This window comes from Epinephelus fuscoguttatus, linkage group LG1 (genome assembly GCF_011397635.1).
Source record: "Epinephelus fuscoguttatus linkage group LG1, E.fuscoguttatus.final_Chr_v1".
NCBI lineage: Eukaryota > Metazoa > Chordata > Actinopteri > Perciformes > Serranidae > Epinephelus > Epinephelus fuscoguttatus.
This window is the reverse complement of record NC_064752.1, coordinates 5,353,125-5,364,506: the sequence shown is the minus strand read 5'-3', so window position 1 is coordinate 5,364,506 and position 11,382 is coordinate 5,353,125. Positions and strand designations below refer to the sequence as shown.

The window sequence follows — 11,382 nt, the reverse complement described above, 5'->3', positions numbered from 1 at the left end:
TTTACATTTTACATCATGAAATGGGAGACACATGAAATTTCACTCAAGTACAAAATGTTAAGAATGACACAATAAAGTCAAAGATTGATTTCCACCTTAGCTTACCCTTCTAAGTTTTCAAGCCCAAAGTTTGCCTTTCTTTTGAAAATTTGTGTTTGTTTAAACTCCCCTGGAATATTAGATATTGAAATTAGGCCTCAGTAAGCACAATTTAGTAACTAAAGCAGGATGTCTACAGGTCCTTAAAAAGTCATAATGTCTTAGATTAAGATTTCTTAATATAGGCTTTAAAAAGTCCACCTTAAATTCAGATTCGATGGGTCTTCAGTGCACTTCACAAAGTCTGGTTTTATTTTGAAGGTTCCGACCGGAAGTACTTGTGCCAGGCTTCTCGCTAGTCCACGCAGCTTTTTCATTGAGCTCAGAGAACCGCAGAGAAGATGGCGGCGCTACGAGTTGTGGTGCTATCGGGGAGTGGGAGAGCCCTCCTCGGCACACCGAAAGCTATCAAGACCCCCGTGGTAGGTCGACAGATGAATATTATGTTTACTATCCAGGACACAGTGTGTTTAAAATGACATTTTGACGGGTTAGCACTGCTGTGTGGAGTCCTAGCACCGAGCTAATGTTAGCCTGACTGCTGTCAGCGGGGTGAGACAAGGTCACTCGTGATCCCACACATTTTTAGGATGTCAGCAACGACTGTGAAAGTAGCTCTCAGGATATTTTGTCACTCTTGAACCGTAGAGACCGCCATGGCGTCAAGAACTGCGACAGCAAATGTCACAAGTCTCAATTACTCGATAGCCGTCGCTAGCCATTCACAAGCTAGCCGGTTAGCTAACTCATGAAGTCGTGTCATCCACCCGGCGAATGTGCAGGGCCACTAGAATTAAACTTCCACCTTGGCTAACGGTACACGGACACTTATGTGCACGTTGGAGTATGTGATCGTTATCTCGACACGGGTCACGATGCGTTCACATTCCCTTATAAGCATCAACGGTCATAGCAGCTGAGCTAATCGGCTAGCATGTTAGCATTTCAAGGACTGTAAGGACTTCCGGTGAAGAGAGCCGTCTTTAGCCGTTCATAGCTGTAACGTATGCGTTATCCTTCATCTGTGAGCTCACTGGCACCTATGGGTGCGTCCTGGGACCAGTTTGAACTCTTTGCATTGTAACGTTATGTGTTTGCTGGCGCTTAGTTGGGTTGAAAAAAATGAAATCTGATGTCCTTGTGTTGTTTAATCAGTAATCATAGTGAGCCCCTCCTGTTTTCATGGCTGCAACAATATGGTGTCTATACTGATAATGCTGCTCATTATTTTTCTGATTACTTGTGTTTTTATAACATGTCAGAAAATATGTATCACAGTCAAATGTGACATGTTGAGACGCCTTGTTTGGTCTGATTGACAGCTCGAAAACTGGACACAACTAGATATTATTGATTAAGAAAAGAAGAGCAATAGATGCAAAATTTCTTCTCTTAGAAAATGCTTCAATAATTAATCGAATTGTCATGTCAGCTCCATAATGCTTTACAATGAATGCCACTCAAGAGTGCTGGTATGAAGCTACTGATCTTGTACTGGGTTCAAAGTTACATTAAATGTCTATGGTGCAACGGGCCGGAACTCAACTTGCCCAGCGTCACGTTTGACTTGCCCATATACAAACTGTGCTGTTTATTGGCAGTCATCAAATAACAACAGTTTAGAGTTAATAGTCAAGAAAAATGACCCCATTTTGTTTGCCTTGCTCTCAACATTTAAGCATATTGCGCAGTTTCTAGTCGGAGTTTCACCCACATCCTCCAGGATAAGTGAAGTGCGAGCTTTGTCTTTACCCGCCACCATTTTCTCATCAGTGTCTGATCGATACAAAACAGTGGCAGCTCTAAGCAGAGATGAGAGGGAAGCAAGATGGCTCACTTCTTAGCTACCTCTGCTGTTAATGAGTGTTGCCTGTCTGCAGATGCAGGTTGGTGTGCATGTGTTTGCGTGCTGATGCAGAGATGCTGTCATGTGATGCCCCCTGCCTGGTTACATAGGCACCACTGAAGGGCAGTTTCATAAGGACAACAAGAACTCACACACTTCAAGCAAGGGCATTGTGATGAATGTAACTCACCAAACAGTATCCATGTGGTAAAGCTGTGTTTGGAGGTGAATGTTTAGTTTGACAGATGATTGTTGTGGAAAACCCACATGTTGTTACAGTCAGCACTGTCCTGAACATGACTTTTCTCTCTACTTACTGGAGTTGAATCAATATGAAAATTAATTAGCAACTATTTTGATCATCTTCTTACTCGTTACTTCACCTTTCAAGTAAAATGCCAAACAGCACCGTGTTCCTGCCTCTCAAATGTGAGGGTTTGCTGCTCCTTTTTACCTTGTGTTACAGTTATCAGAATAATTTTGGGCAAGGTGAAGATGTCACAGAAGATGCTGCTTCCAGACATTAGGATTTATAGTGTTTTTGTATATTTTATAGACCAAACCTGTTTCAGACAGGAAGTACTCACACCGGGTTACAAGAAACAGAGAATTCTTGGTATTTTTGCTCAGAATCATCCAAACATTAATGTTATGTTAATCTACTAATAGATTAGTTTATTAATGGGTCCTGATCTCAGTCGTATCCCACAGAATTTAAAGTACTTGTATATGGCGTAATGGGGTGTTTTGAATTATTAGCTGTACATCGTCGTACTGGGATGTTTTCAGGTAATTAACAGATATCCTGTGCACTTGATCCTTCGTAGGCCAACATGTCCTTCGCCAGCCTGCCTCGAAACAAGAAGGTTGCCCTGACGACACTAGGTGTGGTTACAGCTGGCGGGGCAGGGCTCGCGCTGATGCTGCACCAAGCCGTTAAAGCCTCTGACCTTGAGCTCCACCCCCCTAACTACCCCTGGAGCCACGCTGGACCTCTTTCCTCTCTGGACCACGCTAGGTGTGGACACACACACACACACACACACACACATTCTCCGACTATCACAAATTTGTCATACTAATTTGGTAGAACTTTTGATCTAAAGTCTGATGTGTTTTACACCTTAAGTCTCATCATCTGTAGAGGATGACCATATTTTTAACCATTGCTGCTCTGTGTTTTCTTTCTCTGTCACCCTCTCTGCCCCCTCAGTATTCGTCGTGGTTACCAGGTGTATAAGCAAGTGTGTTCGGCCTGCCACAGTATGGAGTACCTGGCCTTCAGAAACCTGGTGGGAGTGTCGCATACGGAGGCTGAGGTTAAGGCCATCGCTGAGGAGGTGAGGCTGTGTGTGTGTGTGCGTGTGCGTGTGTGTGTGTGTGTGTGTGTGTGTGTGTGTGTGTGTGTGAGCATAAGAATGATAGACTCAGGGGTGGAGCCGTTTCAAACTGACCACATAAAAATGTTGTAGTATTACACATTATAAACATGAACAAGAAAAACTATCATTGTATTTGGGCATGTGTCAATCTAATAGTCTGTTTTCAGCCATATTGTAAAGGTGTCTTGTGTGTTCAGATTGAGGTTGTGGACGGACCTGATGAGAGTGGAGAGATGTTCACCCGGCCAGGAAAGCTGTCGGACTACTTCCCAAAGCCCTATCCCAACGCTGAGGCAGCTCGGGTCGCCAATAACGGAGCCCTGCCTCCAGACCTCAGCTACATTGTCAATGCCAGGTAACTCCTGAAAGACAAAATACCAGCACAGTGAAACCTGAAATCCACATGTCCTTGGTGTGTACTCATTGTGTCCCCCCGCTTCCCTCAGACATGGAGGAGAGGATTACGTGTTCAGCCTGCTGACAGGATACTGCGAACCTCCAGCAGGAGTGACGGTGAGAGAGGGACTCTACTACAACCCATACTTCCCTGGCCAGGCCATCGGCATGGCTCCACCCATCTACAACGAGGTGCTGGAGTATGACGATGGTACGTAAATATGCAGCGTGCAGCACAGTCTGCTGTCGGGCCGTTCAATTGACCGGTCCCACTAAATAACAGTCGTATCTCATCACATGCTTTACTTTGTTATAGATAGATAGATAGATAGATAGATTGATAGACATTAATTTTTCAGTACACATTTAATATTTCAGTCAGTTGCTACAGCTTTGAAGATACTGTGAAAGAAGATGTAACCATTTTACCTACAGCCACTGTGTGAGATTGTGTAACCGTTTGCTTTTTTTAAAATCATTGTGCTGATAGTTGTCTGCATCTGTTGCCATAGGAACTCCTGCCACCATGAGCCAGGTCGCTAAAGATGTATGTACGTTCTTGAGGTGGGCTGCCGAGCCAGAGCACGACCAACGCAAACGCATGGGACTGAAGGTACAGCACGCACACACACACACACACGCGCGTATACGAAGGGTGGGCGATGCGACAAACTTTGGTTTTGATCAGATACCAAGTAATACAGGGCCAGAGTCGTCGATATCAATACTGATACGACTCTTTTTAGTATATTACTTATTTTTTATCCTCCCCTCTTTTTAGCTGCAGCTCCAAGCTCTTTCTCGTTTTTTTCTCCGCATCGAATGCCCACAGACGGCTACAGTCACATGGATGCATACAGGGTTTTATTTACAGCACAACTGAGGGTTCGCAGGTCCCAGCAGTAGACAGGAGGGCTGGGAGGCGGTCATAACATCCTCTTAATGCCAACATTGGGTGAAAGTGAAACTAAGAAAACGCTGCTGGGTCTAGAGTAAGTTGTCTGAGGGCAGACTACACATAAGCAGCGGAAAAGCAAGAAGTACATGCATTAGATGTGTTCACGACAATAGAATGTTGTTTGCACACAGATTTACTCTTGAAATACGAATAAATGAGACACAGAAGAGAGAAAGTGATCCCTTTTTTGGTGTCTATCCTATTAACTCTATTCTACTCGATCTTAAGCATAAAAAAATAGTCTCAAGAGTATTGATATTTTGGTATCGATCCGCCCATCCCTAATATGTACCTTAGATTGCATCTGGGCTGAATTTAAGCTTCACTGATACTAGGTCCAATGTGAAACCTTAGATTAGGTACCAGTACTGAACCAGTACTAATTTCTATACTTTTCTTTGGGGCGTTTACACGTTTTTCTTTTAACAATAGGAGCCAAAGTTTTTAACTGTTAGATAATACTATAACACAAGCAGCCACACAAGAAGGTTTCCTGAATAAGGTAGAGTCTAATATTATTTAAATCAGTAAATATATGATAACAAAATAAGAAGCAGATTACAAACCTGACCTGACATTTGATTCCGGCTTTCTGCCCTTTAAAAAGCCAAGGTTTTTGATTTTTTTTTTCCCCCTGTTGTATGGCAGCCCCCTCCAGGATTTTTTTTTTTTTTTTTTTTTTTTTTTTTGGATGGTTGCAGCTTTAATTACCGGATTTCACTGCAGCTTTTCTCAAAAATTGCATTGCATGTTATGATTGTTTTAGAAGCTGTTCTGCAGAGAAATTGAGGAGCAAATGAAAATTGCAAAAATAGTTGTGATATTGATGTGTGTGTAATTTACTAAAAAAATAAAAGCATCTTATTCCAGTGAGAATAAAACCACACTGTTCTGAATTTCTGAATGTGGGCAACAAATATAGAAACAACAACCTGTGTCATCGTGATTTGTCTTAGAAAGTGTCAATTGATGCCATTTGTGCTCCACCGCAAAGTTGTACGCGGCAAAAACAGTGTACTCCCACTTCCATGCTGAACATCAGTGAATTGCCTTGCAGGGTCTTAAGCAGAAATGTTTGCTGGTAAATGTGAGGCGTTAGCGTCACACGTCTGCATCTTCACAACCAGAAACAAGGGAGTTTGGCAACTCATGAGAATTTACGGTGATTGTTCAAATTTTTGGAAAAGTTGCTCGGACTCTGCAAATTTTTCAGGTTGTGCAGAATTCAATGAACTGTAAAAAACACCTGTAAATCCCCTTTTGTTTAACCTTTTCTTTTTTTAAAGTGACATTTTAATGACAGGACAAAGACCAAATGCAAATGCCACACAAACACAGTACAGTACAAAAACACAACACAAAGATTGCCAGAGATTACAGACTAAAATACGTTAATATAATACACTTGCTTCGGAAATCATTGTATCACCACTACGTCTGTTTCAAGTTCTCTATGTTGAAGAAAGAATTGTCAGAATGTAGAACCAGTGAAAACTGGGTGTAAACGTGGAGCTCATGAGATTAATCTTTGTGCTCTTGTTCTCTTTCCAGTTGCTGCTGGGCTCCGGCATCCTCATCCCTCTGATCTACTATATGAAGAGACACAGGTGGTCTGTGCTGAAGAGCAGGAAGATCGCCTACAGGCCTCCAAAGTAAACTGAAACAAACACCCCTACCTGGGCCTAAATCTACCAGAGAGGGGCTGCGTTCAACGACCCCACAACGCTCACCTCACGATGATTATACGGACTAAGAACAACTGACAACCACACACGCCTTTCCAAGAGGGGGTAGAGAAATGAGAGTATATATTATGTTTATTCTTACAGAACAATGCCTGTTTTTAGTTGTTGGCGTGGTAGAACCATTTGTGTGACAGACTCTTCTTTATCTGGAATACTGTGGTGCAAGTGTGTTTGAGAGTTGTGGCGTTCTTGAACGCACCCCTCACAAAGTTTGTTTGATCTGCATCGAGTCATCGCTGGCAGCAGTTCAGGTCTCGACATCTCGTATCAGACACTTTGTCACAATCGACTGAGAAGTCAGTTAACTGCCCATCTTTGTAAGATATTCAATAGTCACACAAACGCTGAGAAAAGGTTGCCGTCAGATTGTGTAACATCATCCTGGGTGTGTGTTAATCCATCCTCCCCTGTCCTCACCACAAAAAACTCAGTGGATGCAATGCAACCTCTGAATCTCTGTTTTACTGTACAAAATAAATTATCTTAAAGGAAACTTTGGCGGTTTGTTTTGTTCATAGCAGCAGGAGACATCTCACACACACACACTCACAGACACACACACACACACACACACAGTTTAATGCTGCCTGGGTTGTTCTGATCATTTCTGTCTGACTCGTTGCAGAATCTGCTTCAACACTTTGTCATGTAAATATCTAATAAAATGGTGAATGAACAAACTTTCTTATGAGGTAATAATTTATTGACCTCCAGAGTTGAACGTCACTAATGCTTTGAAAATGTAGGAAATGAATCTGATTAATCTGGAAAACAGTTTAGCCACAAAACAGCAAGTCTCTTCTGTAGTGGAATTAACATCATATGCATGCATGCTCTTATCGTGAAGGCCAACCAGCAGATGGAGACATATACTGTGCCTTTCAACGTCTAATATTCGTTCAATGTGCAAACTAAGAAAAAGCACGTTGGCTGATTCCCACAACGTGCCGATATTATCATGCATCCCTAAACACAGTATTAGAATTCAGTGATCTTTGACTGTCAATCAAAGTGAATACGGTTCTAATGACAACAGCATTGTGTGCAGCTCTATTCAATCATATGCTTATATTATTGAATGTGTTTCCATTTTGCACTTTTCCCTGTTTGCCAAAGTGGCAGATGGCCTGACTATTTCACACGCCACTGCCAGTAATTAACCTGGATCTGGCAGGTGGTGGGTGCTAATTTTAGACCCTGCTTTGACTGCAGCAACAAAGAGTGGTGCACATTTATAAAACTGTCTGTATGTGTTCACACTGAGTACATTTACATGTGCACGAGGGTCCTTGTTACTCCACTCCATATTCATTAATATTCAGTCTTTGGTGGTACAGAGCATAATGGCTAAGATAGAAAGAAATGAACACAACTGCACCCACATGATCAGATCCCTGGATACTAGTGTGATCATGTGGATGTGCAAAATCAACGCAGTGCAGTTTGTGACAGGTGAATGACCAAGATGATGAGGCCAGCTGCAGACGGAAAGAAACCGTTTTTATGGTGTGAGGTTTTGGTTGTGATGGACCGCAGCCTCCTGCCAGAGGGGAGAGTCTCAAAGAGTTTGTGTCCAGGGTGGGAGGGATCAGCCACAATCTTTCCTGTGCACCTCAGAGTCCTGGAGGGAGGGCGGATTGCAGCCAATCACCTTCTCGGCGGAGCAAATGATGCTCTGCAGTCTGCTTTTGTCCTTGGCAGTGGCAGCAGCGTCTTGTATACAAGGAAAAGAATAACCTGAGGCCTGTACTAGTTAGCGGGGTAACTTCAGGGTAGGAAAACCCAGAGTTGACTAAATCAGTTGATACACAGCTTTGTTGTACCCGTTATCCAGACAGCAAATGTTAGGGTTGGTCAAAGCACATAACAAAAAGATGTCCTAGATATGCTGAACTGGCTTTGTAGTTCAGGTGTCTCAGGTTTCTCATGTTCCATATAAACATGATCTCCTGAATAAGATCAGCATCAGGATAAGGCTCCTTGTCATACTACTGCAAAGACAGGAATTTGTAATATCCTCAGTGAGTGTGCATTTATAGTGTTAAAGTATGGAAACAGCCTCTCAGTGAAAGTGTGTGTGAAGGTGTGTATGTGTGTGTTAGTATCAGAATCAGAGAATGACAGATTTCCTTTGTCCCAGTCCAGTTTAACTCTGATCCTCTGGAGCTTTCTCCTCATTGACAGAACTATGGAGGGGTCTGATAGAGAGCGTGCTGTGTATTTACCGTTAAGGTACCCTACTCTCCATAAACTACATGGGTGTTTTCCCTTCTTCTGGACGGACGCTGCTGCCACACCAACAAACCAGTCTGTGTTGTCTCCAACCTCAACGTCCCAGCTGTGAGTCCCTGAGTTAAAGCCCTCGGAGCCCAGGACAATCCGAAAGTAGTCAAACCTCTCTGGGTTGTCAGGAAGCTTCTGTTTCTCTCCAAATAGCGCACTGGTCAGATCTTCAGTCAGGATGAGTTCTGGATGAGCAGTGTTTGGATCCAGAATCACAGGAGTGTAGGAGACCATGTCCTTCACCTTGTTCCAGATGTTGAAGGTCAGGTTGCCCAGATGTTTGGCCTCATCTATCAGAGCTCCTGAGACCAGCTGTGGATCATCCAGCAGGGGGCGCTGCTGGACTCTTTCCACTGCAGCCTTGTAGTTCTGCAGGAATGAGACGTCTTCAGCTCTCAGCTCCTCCTCTGTGGCTCTGACTGTGTCTGAAAGAGCTGCTATCTCTCTGCTCAGAGCTTCAGTCTTCTCCTTCATCATCCGAGTCTTCCGCTCCTCTTCCTCCCTCAGAGCAGAGATCCTGGCCTCCTCTTCCTCTTGTAGAAACTGGTGAAGCTTCTTAAACTGCTCCTTAATCAGCCTCTCTGTGTGTCGGGCCTGGACCTTAATGTGTTCTGCTGTTTGATCACAGTTTCCTTTAACGTCTTCAAACAGCCTCAGTTTCTGCTGTAAGGGCCTCAGGCGCTTCAGGAGCTCCTTTCTGTGATCCAGTGCGACTTCATTAACAGGTCTGAATGTGTGTCCAGAGTGTGTTTCTGAATGCAGACAAACAACACACACTGGCTGCTGATGGTTCAGACAGAAGAGTTTGAGTTTCTCAGAGTGCAGACGGCAGAGAGTCTCAGACCCTGCTGAAGCCCTCGTCTCTCTCTTCAGTAAGAGGGCCTCACACAGCTTCTTTAGCACCAAGTTACAAGGTGGATCACCCCTTGATGATCTTCTCTTACAGACTGGACACTCCTGTATGTATTTCTCTGTCCACCAGTTCTGCAGACAGTCTTTACAGAAGCTGTGGCTGCATGCCAGGACAACGGGGTCTTTGAAGATATCACGGCAGACAGGACAGGAGAGATCCTCCTCAGACCCGGCAGACATTCTCTCTCTGAGTGAAGCTGAAAGACAGCAAGCAGAAATCACAGTGAATCACTTGTGACACTTACTTTCACTCTGAGTCCAGTTTCTGTGTAAAACTCACATGCAGTGTGGGCTGCTGGAGCAGGTTAAGTGGCCGTGTCCTCTCTTCAAGCCGTCCTCTCTCTGGATGTGATTAGTTTGAACTGACAGTTTATGTTGCAGCGTGTGTATTTGGTAACAAGGAAGAACGGTAGACTCTTACTGGCATGTCTCAGATGAGTCAGGTACAATACAGGGTGGGGCTCTTGTGAGGTAATGGGAGTTTCACATTTCCTTCAAAGGCCTTTCTCGCAGCACACTTTTTGATTTGTCACAGTAGGGAAAGCACAGGTTTTACTAAATATAGTAACGATGGGTGTGTTGTAACTCCTGAAATCACAGCAACTAAATGGAATTTAGCCATCATTAATTTCATTATTTACAATCAGAGAGGTTGCCTGGTTTTGGTAACAACCAGTGCTCTGTAACCTCAGTTGCCCCAACAAAGTACCATCTTAATGGATAAATCATTTCTCAAGAAATCTTTGCACTACATAATTCCCCCCTGTTGTTACATTTCTGTCAATATATGGGATAAAAACACAGACTGTGTAAAATAATGGACGTAACCACTGTGACGTCACGTATTGGTTTGTGGATTCCCCAGTTTAAAGCCTCAAGTTCAGCATTTCAATTGTGGCCATCTTGGGGGTTTTTTTTGGAGCCAGAAGTGACCATATTCATTAAAGGGAATTCTTTAAAGCCTTCCATGAGAAATGGGAATTCTTCTTTCCAGGATGTCTGCAATTACCCTGAGTATTTCTTTCTCTTAATACTCTCTATTTCTCTCTCCGTCTCATACTCACTTGAGAGGACGAGCTGACATTTAATGTAGTTGTATTGATGTCCAGGTGGAAGCAGCAGACTTTTTCAAGTTATAAGGCTTATACTTGCTGTACAGTTACAAAAACAGATTGTAATATTGAAAAGGAAAAAGTATCATATATTTAGGGAAATATGGGGAATTGTGATCCCTGGAGGGCCAAGTTTCCCAGGGAAACTGGTAAGGGTGGCAAGTATGGTCTAGGAAGATGTCAGTGCCAGTTAGGTTTAGGCAACAAGACTCCTTGATTAGGGTTAGGAAGAAAGTGTGGTTGGCATAAGTCACATTAGTCAACTCACATGACTAAGGCCACGGTTGTCTGCCAGAAAATGCTGGATTGACCCCTCTGGGTTGGGAGTAAGTTACTTCCCCAAGTGAGGGAGATCAAGTATCCCCAGGTCTTGATCACGAGTGAGGGTAGAATGGAGGGGGAGATGGATCGGCGGTTGACCGTCATGGTGAAGAGGGAGCTGAGCTGCAAGGCAAAGCTTTCGATTTACTGGTCTATCTACGTCCCACCCCTCACCTATCATGAGCTTTGGGTTATGACCAAAAGGATGAGGTCATGGATACAAGCAGCAGAAATTAGTTTCCTCCAAAGGGTGGCTGCGCTCAGCCTTAGATATAGGGTAAGGAGCTCGGACATGCAGAGGGAGCTCGGAGTAGAGCCGCTGCTCCTT

General features: G+C 43.6%; 2 protein-coding genes across 2 annotated transcripts; one reads left to right on the top strand and one right to left on the bottom strand.

Annotated features, from left to right (window-relative positions):
* The first annotated feature begins 384 nt into the window (after positions 1-384).
* LOC125897108 (cytochrome c1, heme protein, mitochondrial) lies at positions 385-6,919 on the top strand. The gene is made up of 7 exons (XM_049590189.1): positions 385-521; positions 2,773-2,963; positions 3,159-3,285; positions 3,525-3,682; positions 3,774-3,934; positions 4,236-4,336; positions 6,233-6,919. Exons 1-7 carry the CDS (start codon positions 441-443, stop codon positions 6,335-6,337), a joined length of 924 nt encoding a protein of 307 aa, XP_049446146.1. The 5' UTR covers positions 385-440; the 3' UTR covers positions 6,338-6,919.
* A 213-nt stretch (positions 6,920-7,132) lies between these two features.
* On the bottom strand, positions 7,133-9,968 carry LOC125897024 (nuclear factor 7, ovary-like). Its single transcript, XM_049590050.1, has 2 exons — positions 9,902-9,968; positions 7,133-9,818 (listed from the first exon to the last, which is right to left on the bottom strand). Exon 2 carries the CDS (start codon positions 9,799-9,801, stop codon positions 8,410-8,412), a length of 1,392 nt encoding a protein of 463 aa, XP_049446007.1. The 5' UTR covers positions 9,802-9,818; positions 9,902-9,968; the 3' UTR covers positions 7,133-8,409.
* Between the last annotated feature and the right edge of the window lie 1,414 nt (positions 9,969-11,382).